Genomic DNA, 17,301 nt, shown 5'->3' on the forward strand with positions numbered 1-17,301 from the left:
TCTGATAGGGCTGCACAATTCATCGAATATTAATCGTGATCAAGATTTTGGCTTCCCACAATCATGAAAACACAAAAATTGGGATAAAATAAAATGTACCACATTCTGTTTCGCAATGCTGCTCACATTTTGTTTTATGTTGTAAATCCAGCGCACCCCTCCTTTCCCTCACAGTGGTGCACCCCGCCCCACCCCTCCTTTCCCTCGCAGTGGTGCACCCCGCCCCACACCTCCTTTCCCTCGCAGTGGTGCACCCCGCCCCACCCTTCCTTTCCCTCGCAGTGGTGCACCCCGCCCCACCCCTCCTTTCCCTCGCAGTGGTGCACCCCGCCCCTCTCCAAAGCCTAAACATGCTGTGGTGCGTGTCGAGAACGGGGAGCTGGGCGTGTTTGTCTGTTTATGTTTAAACCTTCCTTGGTAAAAGTTGACAGTTCAAAGAAATCCAGTTAGATATTTTTCAATAAATTCATGCTTTTTCTTAAAGTCAAAGTAATCGTGTTAAATAATCTCAATATTGATCAGAAATAATCGTGATGATCATTTTGACCAGAATCGTGCAGCCCTACTTTGTGATCAGATCTTAAAAGCTGCGTGGAACAAGTTCACACAAGTGTAGCCAGAGCAAACGCCATGTTGTGAAGGCAAACCATGTACACGAGGAGGAGGAGGAGAAGGGGAGATAATCGTGCCATTCTGTGACCCTGCAGCAAACGGGAGCGAGAGAAGGAAAGAGAGAAACGGAGAGGTGAACGAGCGAGGGATGAGTGAAGGATGTGTGCTGTGCACCGAGGGAGGAGAGGAGGGAGGGAGGAGAGGAGGGAGGGAGGGAGGGTGCTGGTGCTCTGCAGTGGTGGTGGAGCTTCAGGTGTCGTGGAAGTCCTTCAGCAGCGTGCGTCTCCTCTGCTCGGCGATGTGCATCTGATTCTCCAGATCCTGCGAGATGGAGAAGACCTCAGTTACTACACAGCAGCACTTCAGTTGGAAACATTCACCAAATTTAAATAGAGAGCCGCAGGAATGAGTCCGGAAATCATCGATGCTAACACTCCTGGTTCTTCACTGTTTTCCCCTATGAGAGTTTTGAATGGGTTTTTGGCGCGATGCTTCTAATAATCTCTCTGGGCAACGCTGGCTTAATCAAACGCGAACCAGTGTTTAGTAATATCATCTTCACACACGAGGAGCACTTTTATGAGTTTTGAAGCTTTTGCGTGCCGTTAAAAGGGCGGCTAGCTAGCAAACGGCTAAATGAGACTACACTGTTGAGTCGATGGGGATATATACGTCAATAACGTCACCACTTCAAAGGACGAACACGGAAATTCTCTTTCCCTCACCTGGTTCAGCCCCGTTCAGCCCGGGGTAATCAATGCACACATCAACAACAGTCCAGGTTGAGTGCTGACGTGACGTGGAAGCCTATGCGACAGTGTGTAGTTCTGGATTAGCTTAGCTCAAGCTTTTTACTTCTAGGGCTCGCATTTACGCTACAAAACTCATGAAAGTGGTCCTCATGTGTGAAGATTATCCGACTGAACTCTGGTTCGCGTTTGATTAATCTTGCGTTGCCCAGAGAGATTATTAGAAGCATCGTGGCAAAAACCCATTCAAAAATCCCATAGACAGAAACAGTGAAGAACCAGGAAGTCTGGGACTTCCGCGTTCTGACTACAAAAATACGTCATCCCTGTGGCTCTCTATTAACTCCTCTCGCATAGTCTTCCTCTGCTCTTAACTCCCCCCTCCCTCCATCATTAGTTCTCCTCTCACCCCTCTGTCGAGGGCGCTCAGCTCGCCCTCTCCTCCTCCTCCTCCCACCACTCCTCTCTCGTAGCCGTCGGCCCGCTCCACCTTCCACGACAGGTTTTCTATCTCCGCCTCCAGCTGGGCCTGCTGGTACTCAAACTGCACCGAGAAGAAAAACACATATTCAATAATTACTCAGATTTAACCCCCTCCTCCCCACTGACACAAACAGACAGGATGGCAAGAGAGGGGAAGGAAGGGAGTTGAAAACATGTCCTTGATATGATTAGCGTTATTGCACTGCTATAATGCTAGAATAGTAAATAAACATATTCACCAAAGAACAGACAGGCAGGGAGATGGTGTGCGTTTGTTTGATTCTCACCAGCTTCTTGCGTGGGCCAGACTCCATATAATAGGCGTAGGGGTAGGTGTACTGCAGCGTGTAGCGACACTGGGGACAAACACAACACACACTCAGGACTTTGGGAGTGATTTAGCCACCTGAACTTAGAATGAATCTTTCCACATCTTCATCATTTTGATCTGCATATCCTGCCACTTCATTTGATTTCTAGCAGATCTATGTTTCAACATAGAAGTATTTACACAGGCAAATATTCTGGCCAAATTCCAAGACAAAATGTGACCTTTGGCTTGACTGGTGACACATTCTGCCTTGCATTGCTCATTCTCTCTACTTCAGTAAGAATGAAGAAGTAAACTTAGTAAAAGTTGAGCTGATTGTTCAATTAATTTCATAATTAACTGCCTAAAATTGTCTTAATTTTATTTTTATATCTTTGGTAGCTAAATTTAGCTTATCGTAATTAACAGTAATTGATATTCAAAAAGTCTCATGATTACCTTTCCATTTCTCTCTCTCTCTCTCTCTGTGTGTGTGCCTGTCACCCTTTATCTCCCTGTCTCTCTGTGTGCCTGTCACCCTTTATCTCCCTGTCTCTCTGTGTGCCTGTCGCCCTCGCTCTCTCCCTTCCTCACGGTGTTGAGTACGTACATGCACATGCACATGTGTTTGAGTACCTTAGCCAGTAGCTTGGCAGCATTATGCAGGTACTGCCAGTCGATCCAGGTGCCCAGGTTGTTCATCACTCTCTCCTGGATCTTCTCCTGGATCCTCTGGTACGTCTGAGCCTCCAACTGCAGAGACTTGTTATGGTTCTCCCACTGGTGGGAAAGACAAACGACCAAAAATAAAATACAAGTTTTTGTGTGATGTTTATGTGGTAAATTTAGGGCTCTGGGACTCCGATCACAAAGAACCAATTGTACGGTACAACTACAAACTGTATGCCCCGTGCAAATAAATGTACAAAAATGGTCCAAAAGTAGAAGAATCCCTGCGTGTGTCGTGGGTGTGTGTGTGTGTGTGTGTGTGTGTGTGTGTGTGTCGTGTGTGTCGTGTGTGTGTGTGTGTGTGTGTGTGTGTGTGTGTGTGTGTGTGTGTGTGTCGTGGGTGTGTGTTCTCTACCCACCCTCTCGAAGTAGAAGAGGTATTTCTTGAGGGCCTCTCTGGCCTGAGCCTGCTGGCTCTGGTTGACGATGTCTGGGTTTTCTTTGTAGCGGCTGCACTCATAGTATTCACTGCCGTGGGTCTTCCAGTCACCAAGACACATCCAGCAGAAGTCTGGGAGGAGACAGAACACAAACTCAAAGATGTCACCATGATGAATTCTGAGCTTTCCCCTGCTTCACACGGTCCTGTAAGACAACGTGAGCCGTCGCAAAACAGCCCAAACATGAAACAAACTGAGAAAAAGGCTTTTATTCCAATACAGATGTTAACATGCCACTTAATTCAAAGCGCCTTACAGTGCCATGAGTGCATGCATGCTGTAACAGCATGGGTGTAACAGCATGGGTGTAACAGCATGAGTTGGAAAGAAAAGCCCCTAACCCCGCAGTGTTGCAGTTTTGCTCAACCCACCCAGTTAAACAGGACAATAACTGTCAAACTCAGATACGCTACTCACCGTGTTTGCACTTGGAGCATTGCTGAAACACACACAAAAGACAATGAGAAAATCAATTGAGTGATCTGGGCAAATTGGCAGCAGAACATAGGAGCGCTTGATTTTTAGCTCATCTGGCGTGTGACAAGTGCAGCTTGGAGGCTGTTCATGTGTCTATGAAGACCAAATCAAACACACCTCAAGTGACACAGGTCATGTATGTATGTGTTATATAGATATACTGCTGCCCAGGTGACATCCAGCTAAATATCAAAACTCTTCAAGTTGTTGTAACTTAGAGGCAATATATGGGAGCATTGGCAGCAGTGTGCAGCGAGCGGTCTCTTTCTTCAACACTGAAGTTCAGCTACATTCCTGCAGCTGCCACACATTTCATACGCTCCTCTTTTCTTTTCCATTCACTTGGAGCTATCGCTGTCAGCTCTCAGTATCTGTGTTAGATGATGTCACCACTGATGATGTCACTCTTGTCAGTATCTGTGTTAGATGAGGTCACCGCTGATGATGTCACTCTTGTCAGTATCTGAATGCATTTTAAGCATTTTGCCGCAGGAAAGTGTGATTTCCACCTCTGCCTGACTCACCATGTGATTGCAGCCTCCGTTCTTCTCAATGCAGATATTGCACTTAGGACACTGAAGGAGGGAGAAAAAAGATGATTGTAAAATGTACAATAATGATGAGACATTTTGAGTAATGCTTTACGGTCACAGTTTCACTCCATATGTAATCTTAACATCACAAGTATTTTTGATACAATGTTTGCGGCTTCATTTGTTGAAACACCTTTTTCTCCTCCAACATGTATCATCAGTAGGGGTGTCACGGTACATGTATTCGTCCCGTGAATTTACGGTACGACCCTCACGGTACCTCGTTTCACGGTACATGAAACGACACGACGAATACGTCAAATCCAGAAGCACCTAAACGCTGTTTGAACGGCATTGAATTGAATTGAATTAAACGCCACAGAAGACGACACACCAAAACAACACAAGGGCCATAGAAATCCGCGTTCACAGAATGGGACGTTTTGTGGCGATAAGCTGTTTTGCAAATTCTGTCAACATCAAGCCAACGAGGTAAGCTTGCCAATGTAACGTTACGTACCCGCGACAAAGTCCTTTATAGTTGCGCGTTGCGGCTAAACGTTACATAACACTGACAAAGCTGTTAACTTGTAAACAAGCAACATACATCGCATGGGATGAGTGATGCGGTCAAGCAGACATCTGCGGATGCAGACAGGCAAGCTGCGGTGAGGAAGAGGCGATGACTCCTTGTCATGTTCCAATAATCCATTAGATGACCGAACGTAATCATATTATGCTAAACAAAACTCACATCCAATAACGTTAAGGCGCTGACAGGGTTCTTTCCCGTACTTACTGGGAAAGTGAAACCCACCCCGTTGTCTGTCAGACAGTGGGGGTATCTTTCAACAGGGTTCAGAAGTTTTTCTTCTTCTGCCGTTTTATTCTTCTTCTGAACATGTAGGTATTTTGACGTTGACTAAAGAAACACTGCCGCCTAGTGGCCGCTTTTAGATAGGATTCCAAATTAGTGCTTACATCAAACGCAAATGCTACATAAAACAAATACAACAGGGGGAGGGGTTGGTGGGAGTATTAGGCTACTCACATGCGCTCTGTTTACAAACTTGTGTACAATAAAGATTTAAAGTGGGGGGAAATGCCTTTGCCCTGTCAAACAGCTGGAATACAGACATCTGAGAGGGAGGCGCACCCCACACTTTGAAAATCACTGCTCTAGAGTAAAACCTTTTTGTGTGGATTGCCTAGATCTTATTAAATAGTGGACATTTATTCATTCCCACATATTAGACACTATTTCTGATGGTAAAAATAGCGTAAAAAGCAGAATTCAGACATATTCAAAGGGAAAAAAACAAAATTTGGGATTTGTTGCTTTTTTTCCCCGTTTTCGTACCGTGCCGTATTCGTACCGAACCGTGACCCCAAAACCGAGGTACGTACCGAACCGTGACTTTTGTGTACCGTGACACCCCTAATCATCAGTAAGACTATTTACTTGTTTAAATTACATTATTTTTGAAAGTTTTAACTGGAAGTTTCCATTTTGTTCTGGCTGGCCTGATACTGGCCCTGTGCAGCTGTCTGAGAAGGGAGTACAGAGAGCTCGCAGCCGTGGAGAAACCAAAGAACTTTTATGGAAAGAAATGACAGCTCCATATTGCCCCATTGCAACATCAGCGCCCAGCAGCCTCCGCCATTTTTTATTTTTGGAAGCGTGACAGCGCCAAAAGAACCTCGCACAGGCTCGCAGTGGTCAGCTGCGGTAGCGCTGGCCCCTATAATCAGCCTCTCTAAACAGTAACTCAACGGGAGAACACTCTAAACTTTGGGGATTCACATCTTTTCCGGGCGTACTGCAAATCTTGATTGAAGTGGTGTAGTGCAGGGATGTAAAACAACAACCATATTGTGGAAACTAAGCAAAGTTTTTCGTTTTCTTGGTTTAGTTTTTTCAAGATAAATACCTAACGAAAAGGACCCGAGGTTCAACTCCCGTTGAGTTACTGTTTAGAGAGGCTGATTATAGGGGCCAGCGCTACCGCAGCTGACCACTGCGAGGCGCATTCTGTTTCCAAAAATGGCCGGAGTGTCGTCTCTTTCCTTCCACGCTCTTTGGAGAAATTGAACAGGTTGAGTGTGTGATCTAAAAGTTTAAAAGGCAATGCTGCTGATGCTGCCCCCTGCTGCTTAGCTGGGTTAAAAAAAGGTGATTTTTTTTTGGTACTAGTGGGACTTTTGATGTAAAAAAAAAGAAGGTCTGACTGTGTGTGTGTGTGTGTGTGTGTGTGTGTGTGTGTGTGTGTGTGTGTCCTTCATACATCTTTAGTGTGTGCGCTGATGTAGTTGGCCGTCTCGGAGTCGTCGGCACATTTGGTCAGCCATTTCCGGATCGTTCCACAGTCTGTGGGTGCGTGGTACATCTGACGGCATTTAAAACTGGAGGAGAGAGAGAGAGAGAGGGAGGGAGAGGATGAGGGAGAGGATGAGGGAGAGAGAGAGGGGGACAGAGGATGGGAGAGAGAGAGGGAGGGAGAGAGATTTACATTTGTACGGTTTTCAAAAGCTGACATAAAATAGGAACTGGTTACAGAAGTCCAGAGGAGCCTGAAGCTCTAGACTAGTCATCTTGCTAACTAGAGTAGTTATCTTGAAAACTAGACTAGTTAACTTGCTAACTAACAAAACAGCATCATGTCTTGACCAACCTGATCTGCCTAGGGTAAATGCAATATTATTCTATCTTTTTAACGGCTATGACCAAATGTAATGCATATTGAAAAGCCATTTAGCCTGCCACTGTGAGGTTACAGGTGCTTCTCTCAACATGGAGACTCTCTCTTTGATCCACAGTAGATGTGGTGGTCAGTCTGAGTCACTTACTTACACTTAAGAAAGCAACAGCTTCACTTGGTGACTACCACTAGCTCTCATATAAACAAAGCACAATAATGTCCTGAAAAGAACATGAAAGAGCTTTAGTGATCCTAGCAGCACATCTCTCTTTTGCCGCAATTCATGAGGTGAAATCCTTCAGCTACGACGTCGTTATTTACTTTGAGAGCGAGTCAAATAAAAGCAGTCGGTAAAGTAATCGTGCTCCGACAATATTGTTACACTGCACGCACAGTGTGTGTGCACGTGTGTAGGTGTGTGTCCTACCAGAAGACTTCTGTGTGCACAGTGTGTGAGCGTGTGTAGGTGTGTGTCCTACCAGAAGACTTCTGTGAGCCCACAGTGTGTGAGTGTGTGTAGGTGTGTGTCCTACCAGAAGACTTCTGTGTGCACAGTGTGTGAGTGTGTGTAGGTGTGTGTCCTACCAGAAGACTTCTGTGTGCACACAGTGTGTGTGTGTGTGTGTGTGTGTAGGTGTGTGTCCTACCAGAAGACTTCTGTGTGCACACAGTGTGTGAGTGTGTGTAGGTGTGTGTCCTACCAGAAGACTTCTGTGTGCACACAGTGTGTGTGAGTGTGTGTAGGTGTGTGTCCTACCAGAAGACTTCTGTGCAGCGGCTACACTGCACCCTGCGTGCCCGGGGCTCCTGGACCTGGATGACTATGGGACAGTCTGCACCTGGGCACAACTGCAACTGGAAGTGACTCTGGAGGTGAGGAGGGGGGAGAGAGAGAGAGAGAGAGAGAGAGAGAGAGAGAGGAGAGAGAGGGACGGATTAGATACATAATTATAAAACGGCTCTCTCAAATCAAGCAATCTGATTGGCTCACAGCTGTGGTATATTTAGTGTATACCACACTAATATACCCCAGTTATGAGAAAACCGAGATGGTAGCTAGCTAGCCTCGCAAACGGGAGCCCCGCACCACAATACCCAGAGTGCCTTGCGGTAGTGTTTACTGTCGTCTCCTGCTAAGTTCCTCATTAGGAACAACTGAAAAAAGGAGCTTAAAAAAAAGAAGCTACGGACACAAGCTCTAACGTTACGTGCAGACCTCAATGAAACAATGTCTGAACAGATCACTTCAAAACGTGCACAGGCACGCACACACACACCTCGACGTAGTCTCTAAAGAGGTAGCGTCTGTATTTGTCCTTCAGCTCCTCTGCTGGCAGCAGCGGCAGGACAAAGTCTTCTGGCATCTGCAGGGAACAGTCTTGAGCCATACATGAGATACCTGGACACACACACACACACACAGAGAGATGGCAAAACAGATCAATGAACAGATAGATCCATGTGAGCCTCTGATCAAACAGAGTGTGACTCACCCTCTGATGTCATCTTTGATGAATATACACACACACACACACACAAACAAACACACTCACCCACTCCCATGCCATCTTTGACCAGTACAGTGCAGTGCTGCTCCCAGCATCCTTTGCAGAAGGAGTGCTGGCAGGGCAGAGCCAGCAGGGCGTCCCTCCGTACGACCTGTAGACACACACCACACTGGAGGGACTGGGGGGCCTGAAACACACACACACACACACAGCTAAGATACAAAACCTTCACATATACTGTATAGAGACAGTCGGCATGTCTGGGAACGCTCACAAAATGTTAAACGGCTGGCGCGCGAGTGGGGTAAAACCGCCGATATATCTCATGGGCTGACTCACCAAAAGACGGTGCTGGGCTCTAAACTACAGGTTTGGGGGTTCTAGAGCAGAACACAAGACGTCTGCTCAGATGTGCGTTTACTGCGGTGGTTAAATCCCCGATCGTGTCTGCCTGGGCTGGGCTATCAGCTAAATTCTAACTTTGCTGAATGGATAGAACGGGGGAATTTACCCCACCCTGACCCCGCCCCCAGGCTAACCCAGCGTCTATTGTGGGCGTTCCTAGAGCCTGTATGGGCGTTCCCAGACATGCGGACTGTCTCTATAGGTAAGGTAACTATAAAATGATCAATCCAAAATAAATGCAAAGAACTGTAGCATTAGGCTGAGTGTCGACAGGAAGCGTTTATTTCTGCAATTCCTTCTCGATGGTAAGGAGGACGCGCTAGGAATGCTGATCTCCTCAGCAGCACACCTGCTGTTTCAGCGCTCTCGACGGACAGTGTTTGTGGGCGGCACGCTCTGGACGCCTCAAGCAGAGAAAAGTTAAATGTTCATTTTTCTGACAGCAACAAATAAGCGCTGTGTCTTGTGTGCGTTGGGAGTGCTCTGGACACGTTTTCCTGAAGAAAACACTTCCTGTCGACACGCCCTCATCCTCATCCTACACGCCCCTGTCCTCTATCTCTCTCCTGTAGTCCTGCATGCAGGGTAGACGTATCTCCTGTCCTCTATCTCTCTCCTGTAGTCCTGCATGCAGGGTAGACGTATCTCCGCAACCATAACTCGTAGAGACTCGCGGGGTTGAAAAAATACATAATAGTCCTTTAAAGGCATCGCAATCTGCCCTTCCGTTTCCCAGAAAATGTCAACATGTCTCTGATTGGATAGTGGGAGGTCGACAGCAATTTGTATCCAATCAGAGAATTGTTGACATTTTCTGGGAAATGGAAGGTCAGATTGCGATGCCTTTAGAGGATTATTATGTATTTTTTCTAATCAAGATCACTTGGCTGAAGCAGAAGCTATAATGACGCAGAATAAAATGCGCTTTGAGTCAACAAAGAAAGCTAGCAAAATATACATATAGTTTTAGAACAAGTTCAGAATTTGGGAACGTATTGGTAAGAAAAAAAAAAAAAAATGCATGCACCTGTGCGCGCGCACGCACACCTGATACTCACAGTGACTGATCTGCAGGTGCTGCTGGGCTGGACCAGAGCGTCCGACAACAGCAGAGCCGAGTTGGACTTATATCTGTGGAAGAGAACATGAGCAGAACATGAGGTCAGCTGAGGAACTACGTGCTGCTTATATAAAGTAAACAAACAGTAGAGACGTGAGGTGAGGTGAGGAAGAAAAATAAAGATATGAATAATATGGATAAAGAAAACAAATGAAAAAGGAGAGAAAGTAGGGGAAGATGAGAGAAAGAATCAGAGAGGGACACAGAGAGGTAGAATCTGAGAGCGTCACTGAAAGAGAGGAGGATGAGAAAGAAAAGCAGAGAGAAAGGGAAAATGAGAGGCAAAGAGTGAACAAATGGAGGCAGAATAAGGAGGAAAGATGGAGACTGAGGAAGAGGGGGAATTAGAAAGATGGGTAATAGAGTGAAAGAGAGGGAGAACGGACAGACTGGGAACAAGAGGGGAAAGAACCAGAGAAAGACAGAAGAGACAAACCTGTCCAGTATTTGTAAAATCTGCCAGTGAAAATGCACAAGGACCAGTTTCGCTACCGCCGGTAAAACCTGGAAGAGAAGAGAGAAAGGGAGAGAGAGACAGAGAGGGGGAGGGAGGGAGAGAGAGAGGGGGAGAGAGACAGAGAGGGGGAGGGAGGGAGAGAAAGAGGGGGGGGGGACAGAGAGGGGGAGGGAGAGAGAGAGAGGGGGGGGGGGGGACAGAGAGGGGGAGGGGAGGGAGGGAAGGAGAGAGATTAGGTTGATGTGTTGCTTCAGTCGCAGTTGAGTCAGCTCTCCCCGTCGATTCATAAGTAACACAATGATTATTTTGGTCATGGATTTTATACACTTTCTGTAATAAAACATCTAAAGCATCAATCTTATTATCATATGGGGGACCGTGGGACAAAATCCTATCAAATTAGAGTCTGTGATCTAATTTTTGTCAGTTTAGGGGTCCTTCATGTGAAAGAAATTGAGAACCACTGCCTTAGTCAACACAGGCAGAGTATAGAGAGCATATCTACTCACAATTTCATATCTCAATGCAATACACAAGATTGTGCCCTGTTCACAGTGCTGCCATGGGAAGGTCACTAAAAAAAATGACCTGCCAAGAATTATTTTTACCAGCCAAAATAGTTTTGTTTGAATCATTTCCTGTACTGAACCAATAAAGAGACAAGAGAAGATTTGGATTTAATTCAGAACCTGCTCACCCATTTACACAATATGGATCGTTTGTAATTCATCATGAAATGACTCGCCACATAGGAACGGGTATGTTTCGGTGATTAATTTTGATACACATGTATTTATTTGATTTCACTTGACTGGTTCAGTGTCTAAATGAGTGTCCACTAGGCCTGTAGGGACAAAGTTTGAGAACTGTCACTTTTAAATGACCATTTTCACTTCATGAAGATGAATTTGATTTATCATGATTTTGCATATGTGAGCCATATAGTGTCAACAATCCTTATGATGATCATGATATTGATTTCAACCATATCGCCCAGCCCTGTAATTATGCTGCAATGACAATCTTTAATTGAGTTCAGGATACAAATGGTAGTAGTGACGCATCATGTGACCCAGCTGGAGTCACATGACAAACATACACACACCTTGAGTGCGGCGGCCACGTTGTTGACCTCCTCCGTCAGTGCCCTCTGGCTCTCCTTGTAGGTGAGGCAGGTGAACTGGTACTCCTCGGGGTCGAAGGAGTCGGCACCCTGCTGCTCCACATCGCTGGCGACGCCGTCGTAGTACCCTGCGATGTCCCCCCCCTCCTCCTCCTCTCCTCCGTCATCCTCATCCTCTTCCTCAGAGTTCACCCCGAAGTCTTCCTCATTGCTGTCCGACGCCTGGCTGTTCATGTCCACAGACATCCGATCGCTCCAATCGATCACCCGGACAGGTAGACGGCCCGCCTACCCGTCGGTTCCCGACCGGTCCGATTAGCTGAAATGGCTCTCCCACTTCCTGGTCCCCCCACCACCGGCCGCTTACACTCGCTCGCGTCTGGGAGAACTACACCGCCCAGAGACGCCCTTCGCTTCCTGTCTGAGGCGCGTACAGAGCGCGCTCAGCAGCAGCGGAAGAAGCAGAAGAAGTCACACTCCCCGTCACTCATCTGGACAGCGGGGTACAGCAGATCTGAGGAGAGAACAACAAGACTGGGGAGGAGAAGAGAGGATGGAAGGAGAGAGAATGGAAAGTAAGAGGGTTAGAATCAGAAGGCAGAAAGAAAGAAAATAGCAAGATAATTAGATGGAGCAAGTCATTTTTATTGTGTCCACTGTCCAGCATCATTTTAATTTGTCGGGCTTTGATTAATTATAGGAATGAAACTCAGCACCCATGGTTCACCCTCATTTCAATCCGGGAGGGGTGGATCGATGCTATCTGAAAACGCACTCCGGGGGGGGCGGAAATGTGGCGGTGCTGCTTGATGGTCTGTGTGAAAACAATTTCTGTGGCAATGCTGCCGGCGTTGCGGGCCTTCTGAACGGCAATATTGCGCGATCTCTGTGAGAAAGTGGCTTCTCTCTCTCTCTGTCTGTCTCTTCCTCCCTGCCGAATCCTATTGCTTCCAAGTGGCGCGGCAGCAAATGGACCGGCACCGGTCCGGGGCCCGGCGGTTGGGAACCACTGCTCCAATGTATCCACCACCCTGCCTCCATCATGTCCTCCGTACATAACCCCCCACTAAAAACATGCAGAAGATCGTCATCCGACCAGTGACGACAACATCTGAAGTTGGTCCAATGATGGTCCCCGGGCGCTGGAAAGAAATAGCGACCACTGCTCCTGGCCTGCCCCCCGGAGGAAAGGACAAGCCTGGATGGGTCAAATACAGAGGACATATTTCACCGGCCACCGTCAGCATGAGTGTGTGTTGTGGCCGCATGCATGTGTTGTAGTGTGTTCGTGTGACAATAAAGACGGGCTTCCGTCTGAAATCGTGTTTTTTTTTTTTTTATCAATGTCCTCTGATACGTCATGGTTCCAATGCAGATAATTCACTTCTACTAAACTTCCAGGCTTACCCAATTTCACCAACCAAAAATCTTCCTGGAATAGAGAATAACCTCCAAAAGACTGTTGAAAAGTTAGAAATGCCTCCCAGCCAGACGCAAAGATTTCAGTGTTAGGGTGGTGGCTGCTGGTGACAATTTCACACATGTGATTGTCACCACATTGTGACTGTTGATGAACACAATTTTGACTTTGAGCTTGCTTGCTTCCACTTTTTCTGTTCCCACACCACACATGTGATTGTCCAAATAAGTCACTCCTGAGTCCTGATCATATAGGTTGAGGCCACGTCTCGTCATAGACGCTGGTTTAGCTGGCTCAGCCTGGCTGGGGGCGTGGTCAGGGCGGGGTAAAAAACCCCGTTCTATCCATTCAGCAAAGTTAGAATTTAGCTGATAGCCCAGCCCAGGCAGACACGATCGTGGATTTAACCACCGCAGTAAACGCACATCTGAGCAGACGTCTTGTGTTCTGCTCTAGAACCCCCAAACATGTAGTTTAGAGCCGCAGCACCGTCTTTTGGTGAGTCAGCCCATGAGATATATGGGTGGTTTTACCCCACTCGCGCGCCAGCCGTTTAACATTTTGTGGGCGTTCCCAGACATGCGGACTGTCTCTATGCAGCCATGGCCTCAGAAGGAGGACTGGAATTAAATTACCACTGGCTGGCTAGTGGATACCAGTCAAGTGCTGCTAATTTTGGCTTTAGATGACAAGTTTTACAACACTACCAACGATGATGGCAGGTAGCCACTGGAGGTTCTTTTATTTTCCACAAATAATATTTTGCAGATGAAAAACTCAAATTGGCCGATGATGTTTAGAAACTCCCAGCCACTGGGTGGAGAAGGTGAGAACATCTGTTTCCTGCTCTGCCCACAGACTGCATATCTTTCAGACTCACACAGTGTGATAGTTACTGTAGTTGTTTTGCTATAATAGATATCTAAACATTTACACTCATTTTGTCCCAAGTTCCAAACTAATTGCTCTTTGCCTCAAATGTTAGCCTAACTCCCCAGCCACTAGCCTAGTAGAAGGATGGCACAGAAATTAGCACAACAACCATCAGCAAAACGTTAATAAATCTGACAAATTTGTCTACTCTACTTGGCTGGCAGCACTTCCCTCACAATAGCTGTTACATTCTAAAAGCCATGTTATTGGCATGACAGACCGTTCAAGTGGCTGGTGATCTTGGGGATTAACCAGAGATTGTTTTAGGTTTTCTCTGCTGGCTAGAAGGCCGGCTAGCCTAGATCTGGAGGCCAGGGGTTGTGGCTGGATCAGATCCAGGGGTTGTGGCTGGATCAGATCCAGGGGTTGTGGCTGGATCAGATCCAGGGGTTGTGGCTGGATCAGATCCAGGGTCCCTCCCTCCCTTCTGCCGTGCTGTCGAGTTGATCACATCACGGCTACACCCACACTACTCACTGTTTGCCTCTCTGCTTTCCTACGCTGAACACAATTCAATTGAACCCCCTTCTCCATCGTTGCCATGTCTCTTATTCCACTCTGTCTGTCTTCAACCTCTGTTCAGTGTATCAGTCTCTACCTTTTGATTTAACTCCCCTAAGATGGGATTTAAAAATCAGCTCTTGCTTGCATCTGCTGTACTTTTTGGCCTTACTACATTGTGGATCTAGAAAACACGTGTGGGACACACACAACATGGCACGCGTAGAGGCTTATGGTCATGATTTAAAAGATTAGCCTCTGTGACACTTTAGCTTCCGGGATGAGAGGAAGAAACTTAAGTGCAGTTAACTTGGTGGCAGACCGGGTGATAAGGTTATAGGCACAGCAACCCTAACCCTAAGGGTGGCAGACTGGGTGATAGGCACAGCAACCCTAACCTAAGGTTATAGGCACAGCATGGGACGAGAAAGTCTGTGCCAAAGCCACACCGACAGGCATTATCTGCAAGTAGAAAACGGCAGAGAAATAGGTGTCTGAAATAAATTGGCAGTGCAATGAAATTCCGTTGCAAGTTAGAGAATGAAAAGTCCTCTACCATGACAGTGTAGCTTATTTCGACCTGCGATCCGGATGAATCTAGAGGTGGCAGAGGATCAGAGCAGTTGCTGGCACCGGGGTTCAAATATGACTTTGCAGATATCCACCTGGCCAGCCAGCCGGGGGCCAGCCCCGGCTACAGACGAATGCTCGCATTCCGCCCGGCGGTCCATTCTAAAAATAGGCAGCAAACTGGGTGACATACATATTGCTAAGCTAATATAACGACTCAGCAGTAAGGGGTTGTTGATCGCGTAGATGGATGGAGGAAGGAGTTCGGTGCGAGATAAGCAGCATTGGTTCGGGTTGTTTTGTTTGCTGGTAGCTATCTAACGTTAGCTACAAGAGCCACGGTAATTCAGCCAGAATTCTAAACTAAAGGGCAGCAAAGCCAATTTCGCACAGCGGCTACTAGCTCCCGCTAGCCCGGGCTTAGCTTCCAGGCTAGCGTGTTGACATCACATTCACCACCAGTGAACAATAAACCCACGCATTTGACTAGCTACACAGTTTGGGACTTTGAGAATAGCCGTTCGAATGTCTATTAAAAACAACCGTGTCTATTGTTCCCTGTCACGAATTAAAATAGAAAATGTCAGCTAGCTAGGTTAGCAACCCCTCCCCCGCTGTGCCTCCGCCTCTCATCCACTCCAGCCCGGGGATTGAGATGTAAACAAGGCCCGGCGGGGTTCCGACAATAAGCACACAGACACAGACAGCCGCTGGATGACATCCCACCGGGTGAAGGTGTTAATATTTACCTCCCGGGAGCAGCCTGGACTCGGCTCGCAGACACAGCCTGGGGCGGCTAGAGGATCCAGAAAGCGATTAGACTCTGCTGGCTTGGAGGCTGGGTGAGCGGAAGCTAGACGGCTACAGGGGTATTTATATATGACGTCACTTCCGCGTCTCTTGGATTTTTATTTTTTTATTTTTTTACTTATTATGAATAATAATTTTGTGTTCCTCAAACCGACGTATACTCTAAAACAGCAAGGCTCTCAGGCTATATCCAAAGTAAATAAAAATAGATATATGAAAAAAGTAATACAAGGCAATAACAGAGACCCTATCAATTATAGCCTACAGACCATGTGTCAGTAATATCCAAATGAATAAATTATCTCTTCCAGTAAAGAGAGGCGAGAGGATGGGGTGCTGCAGAAGACTACCGACATACTGTAGGGTGACTGACAGCTGTGACTGCCACTCACCAGGTCCACTCAGGTCCTTGGACCTGGCTAACCTCGCGTCACCAGGCTCTTCAGGACCTGGCTGGCATTTCACACCCTGTGCAGACCTGGCATTTAAATAGCCCAGTTCTGATCTTTGGCGCTCTGATCTCAGTAAAGTACAGGTCTGAACGCACCCAATTCTCATTGATCGTCTCAGGCCATGTGGCTGGATTCCTGTGTGTGTCTGAACAGCAATGTGAGGAGGACCACCTACTCTACTGTCCTCCTCTGCATAACAAAGGGAATCTTGGCTCTGTTAATGACATCATTATACAACTCTCTCCTAACATTGATTAGTTCTGAGCTCAAATTAAACTATAATCAGGGAGACTGGGAGACCTTACTTTTGTAGTAGGACTACTATAGAATGCTATTTTTAATCATTCTTTTTTATTTCAATAGATTTACTTGAATAATTATTTAAAAAGAAAGTGAAAAAGAATATTGCAAAAGCAGTTAGGCTATATGAGGAATCCTCCTGTGTGGGTGTGCGGCAAATAAACAAACAGCTGTCAGATAGTCCGAGCTGTCACATACAGCCAAACAGATAGTCAGAGCTGTCACAGACAGCCAAACAGATAGTCAGAGCTGTCACAGACAGCCAAACAGTCAAAACTGTTAAGTAGTTTCAGAAATATGGAAAGAATGGAAGAAGCTATTTCTACTGTCTGGTCAGTGTATGACTGTGGATGTGTGACTGTTGCTGATTTGGAAACATGTCTGTCTGATAAACTAACAAATACAGCTCACAAAAAATGACAAAATTGAGTCCAAGAGTAAACTTTTTGTTTTGATTTTACTGGAAAAATACTTTCAATACAAAAGTGGTTACTATTTTCAATACAGCTATCATGTCGCATAATTATACTAACACATAAAGACATAGATAAGAGGGTGTGACAGTGACAGAGTGTGAAAGAGAGAGATGAGCGTGTGAGGTATTGTGAGAAAAACAATCACAAATTCGCAATAGCTATGACCAGATATAACTGTATGTGAATTTTCCGAT

At 46.4% G+C, this 17,301-nt stretch overlaps 1 protein-coding gene across 2 annotated transcripts; it reads right to left on the reverse strand.

Moving 5' to 3' along the window:
- Positions 1–316: 316 nt before the first annotated feature.
- On the reverse strand, positions 317–15,918 carry arih2 (ariadne homolog 2). 2 transcript variants are annotated; one of them, XM_083639509.1, is made up of 15 exons: positions 15,819–15,918; positions 11,628–12,179; positions 10,502–10,569; positions 10,004–10,076; positions 8,586–8,727; positions 8,310–8,431; positions 7,790–7,899; positions 6,619–6,736; positions 4,325–4,375; positions 3,741–3,762; positions 3,243–3,394; positions 2,791–2,934; positions 2,132–2,200; positions 1,771–1,905; positions 317–933 (listed from the first exon to the last, which is right to left on the reverse strand). In XM_083639509.1, the coding sequence occupies exons 2-15, from the start codon at positions 11,889–11,891 to the stop codon at positions 862–864; spliced, it is 1,542 nt and encodes a 513-aa protein (XP_083495635.1). In that variant the 5' UTR covers positions 11,892–12,179; positions 15,819–15,918; the 3' UTR covers positions 317–861. The 2 variants fall into 2 exon arrangements, with proteins under 2 accessions (XP_083495635.1, XP_083495634.1); XM_083639508.1 differs by having other exon boundaries at positions 2,084–2,200.
- Positions 15,919–17,301: the final 1,383 nt, after the last annotated feature.

Source organism: Poromitra crassiceps, assembly GCF_964638095.1.
Source record: "Poromitra crassiceps genome assembly, chromosome: 6".
Classification (NCBI taxonomy): Eukaryota; Metazoa; Chordata; class Actinopteri; order Beryciformes; family Melamphaidae; genus Poromitra; species Poromitra crassiceps.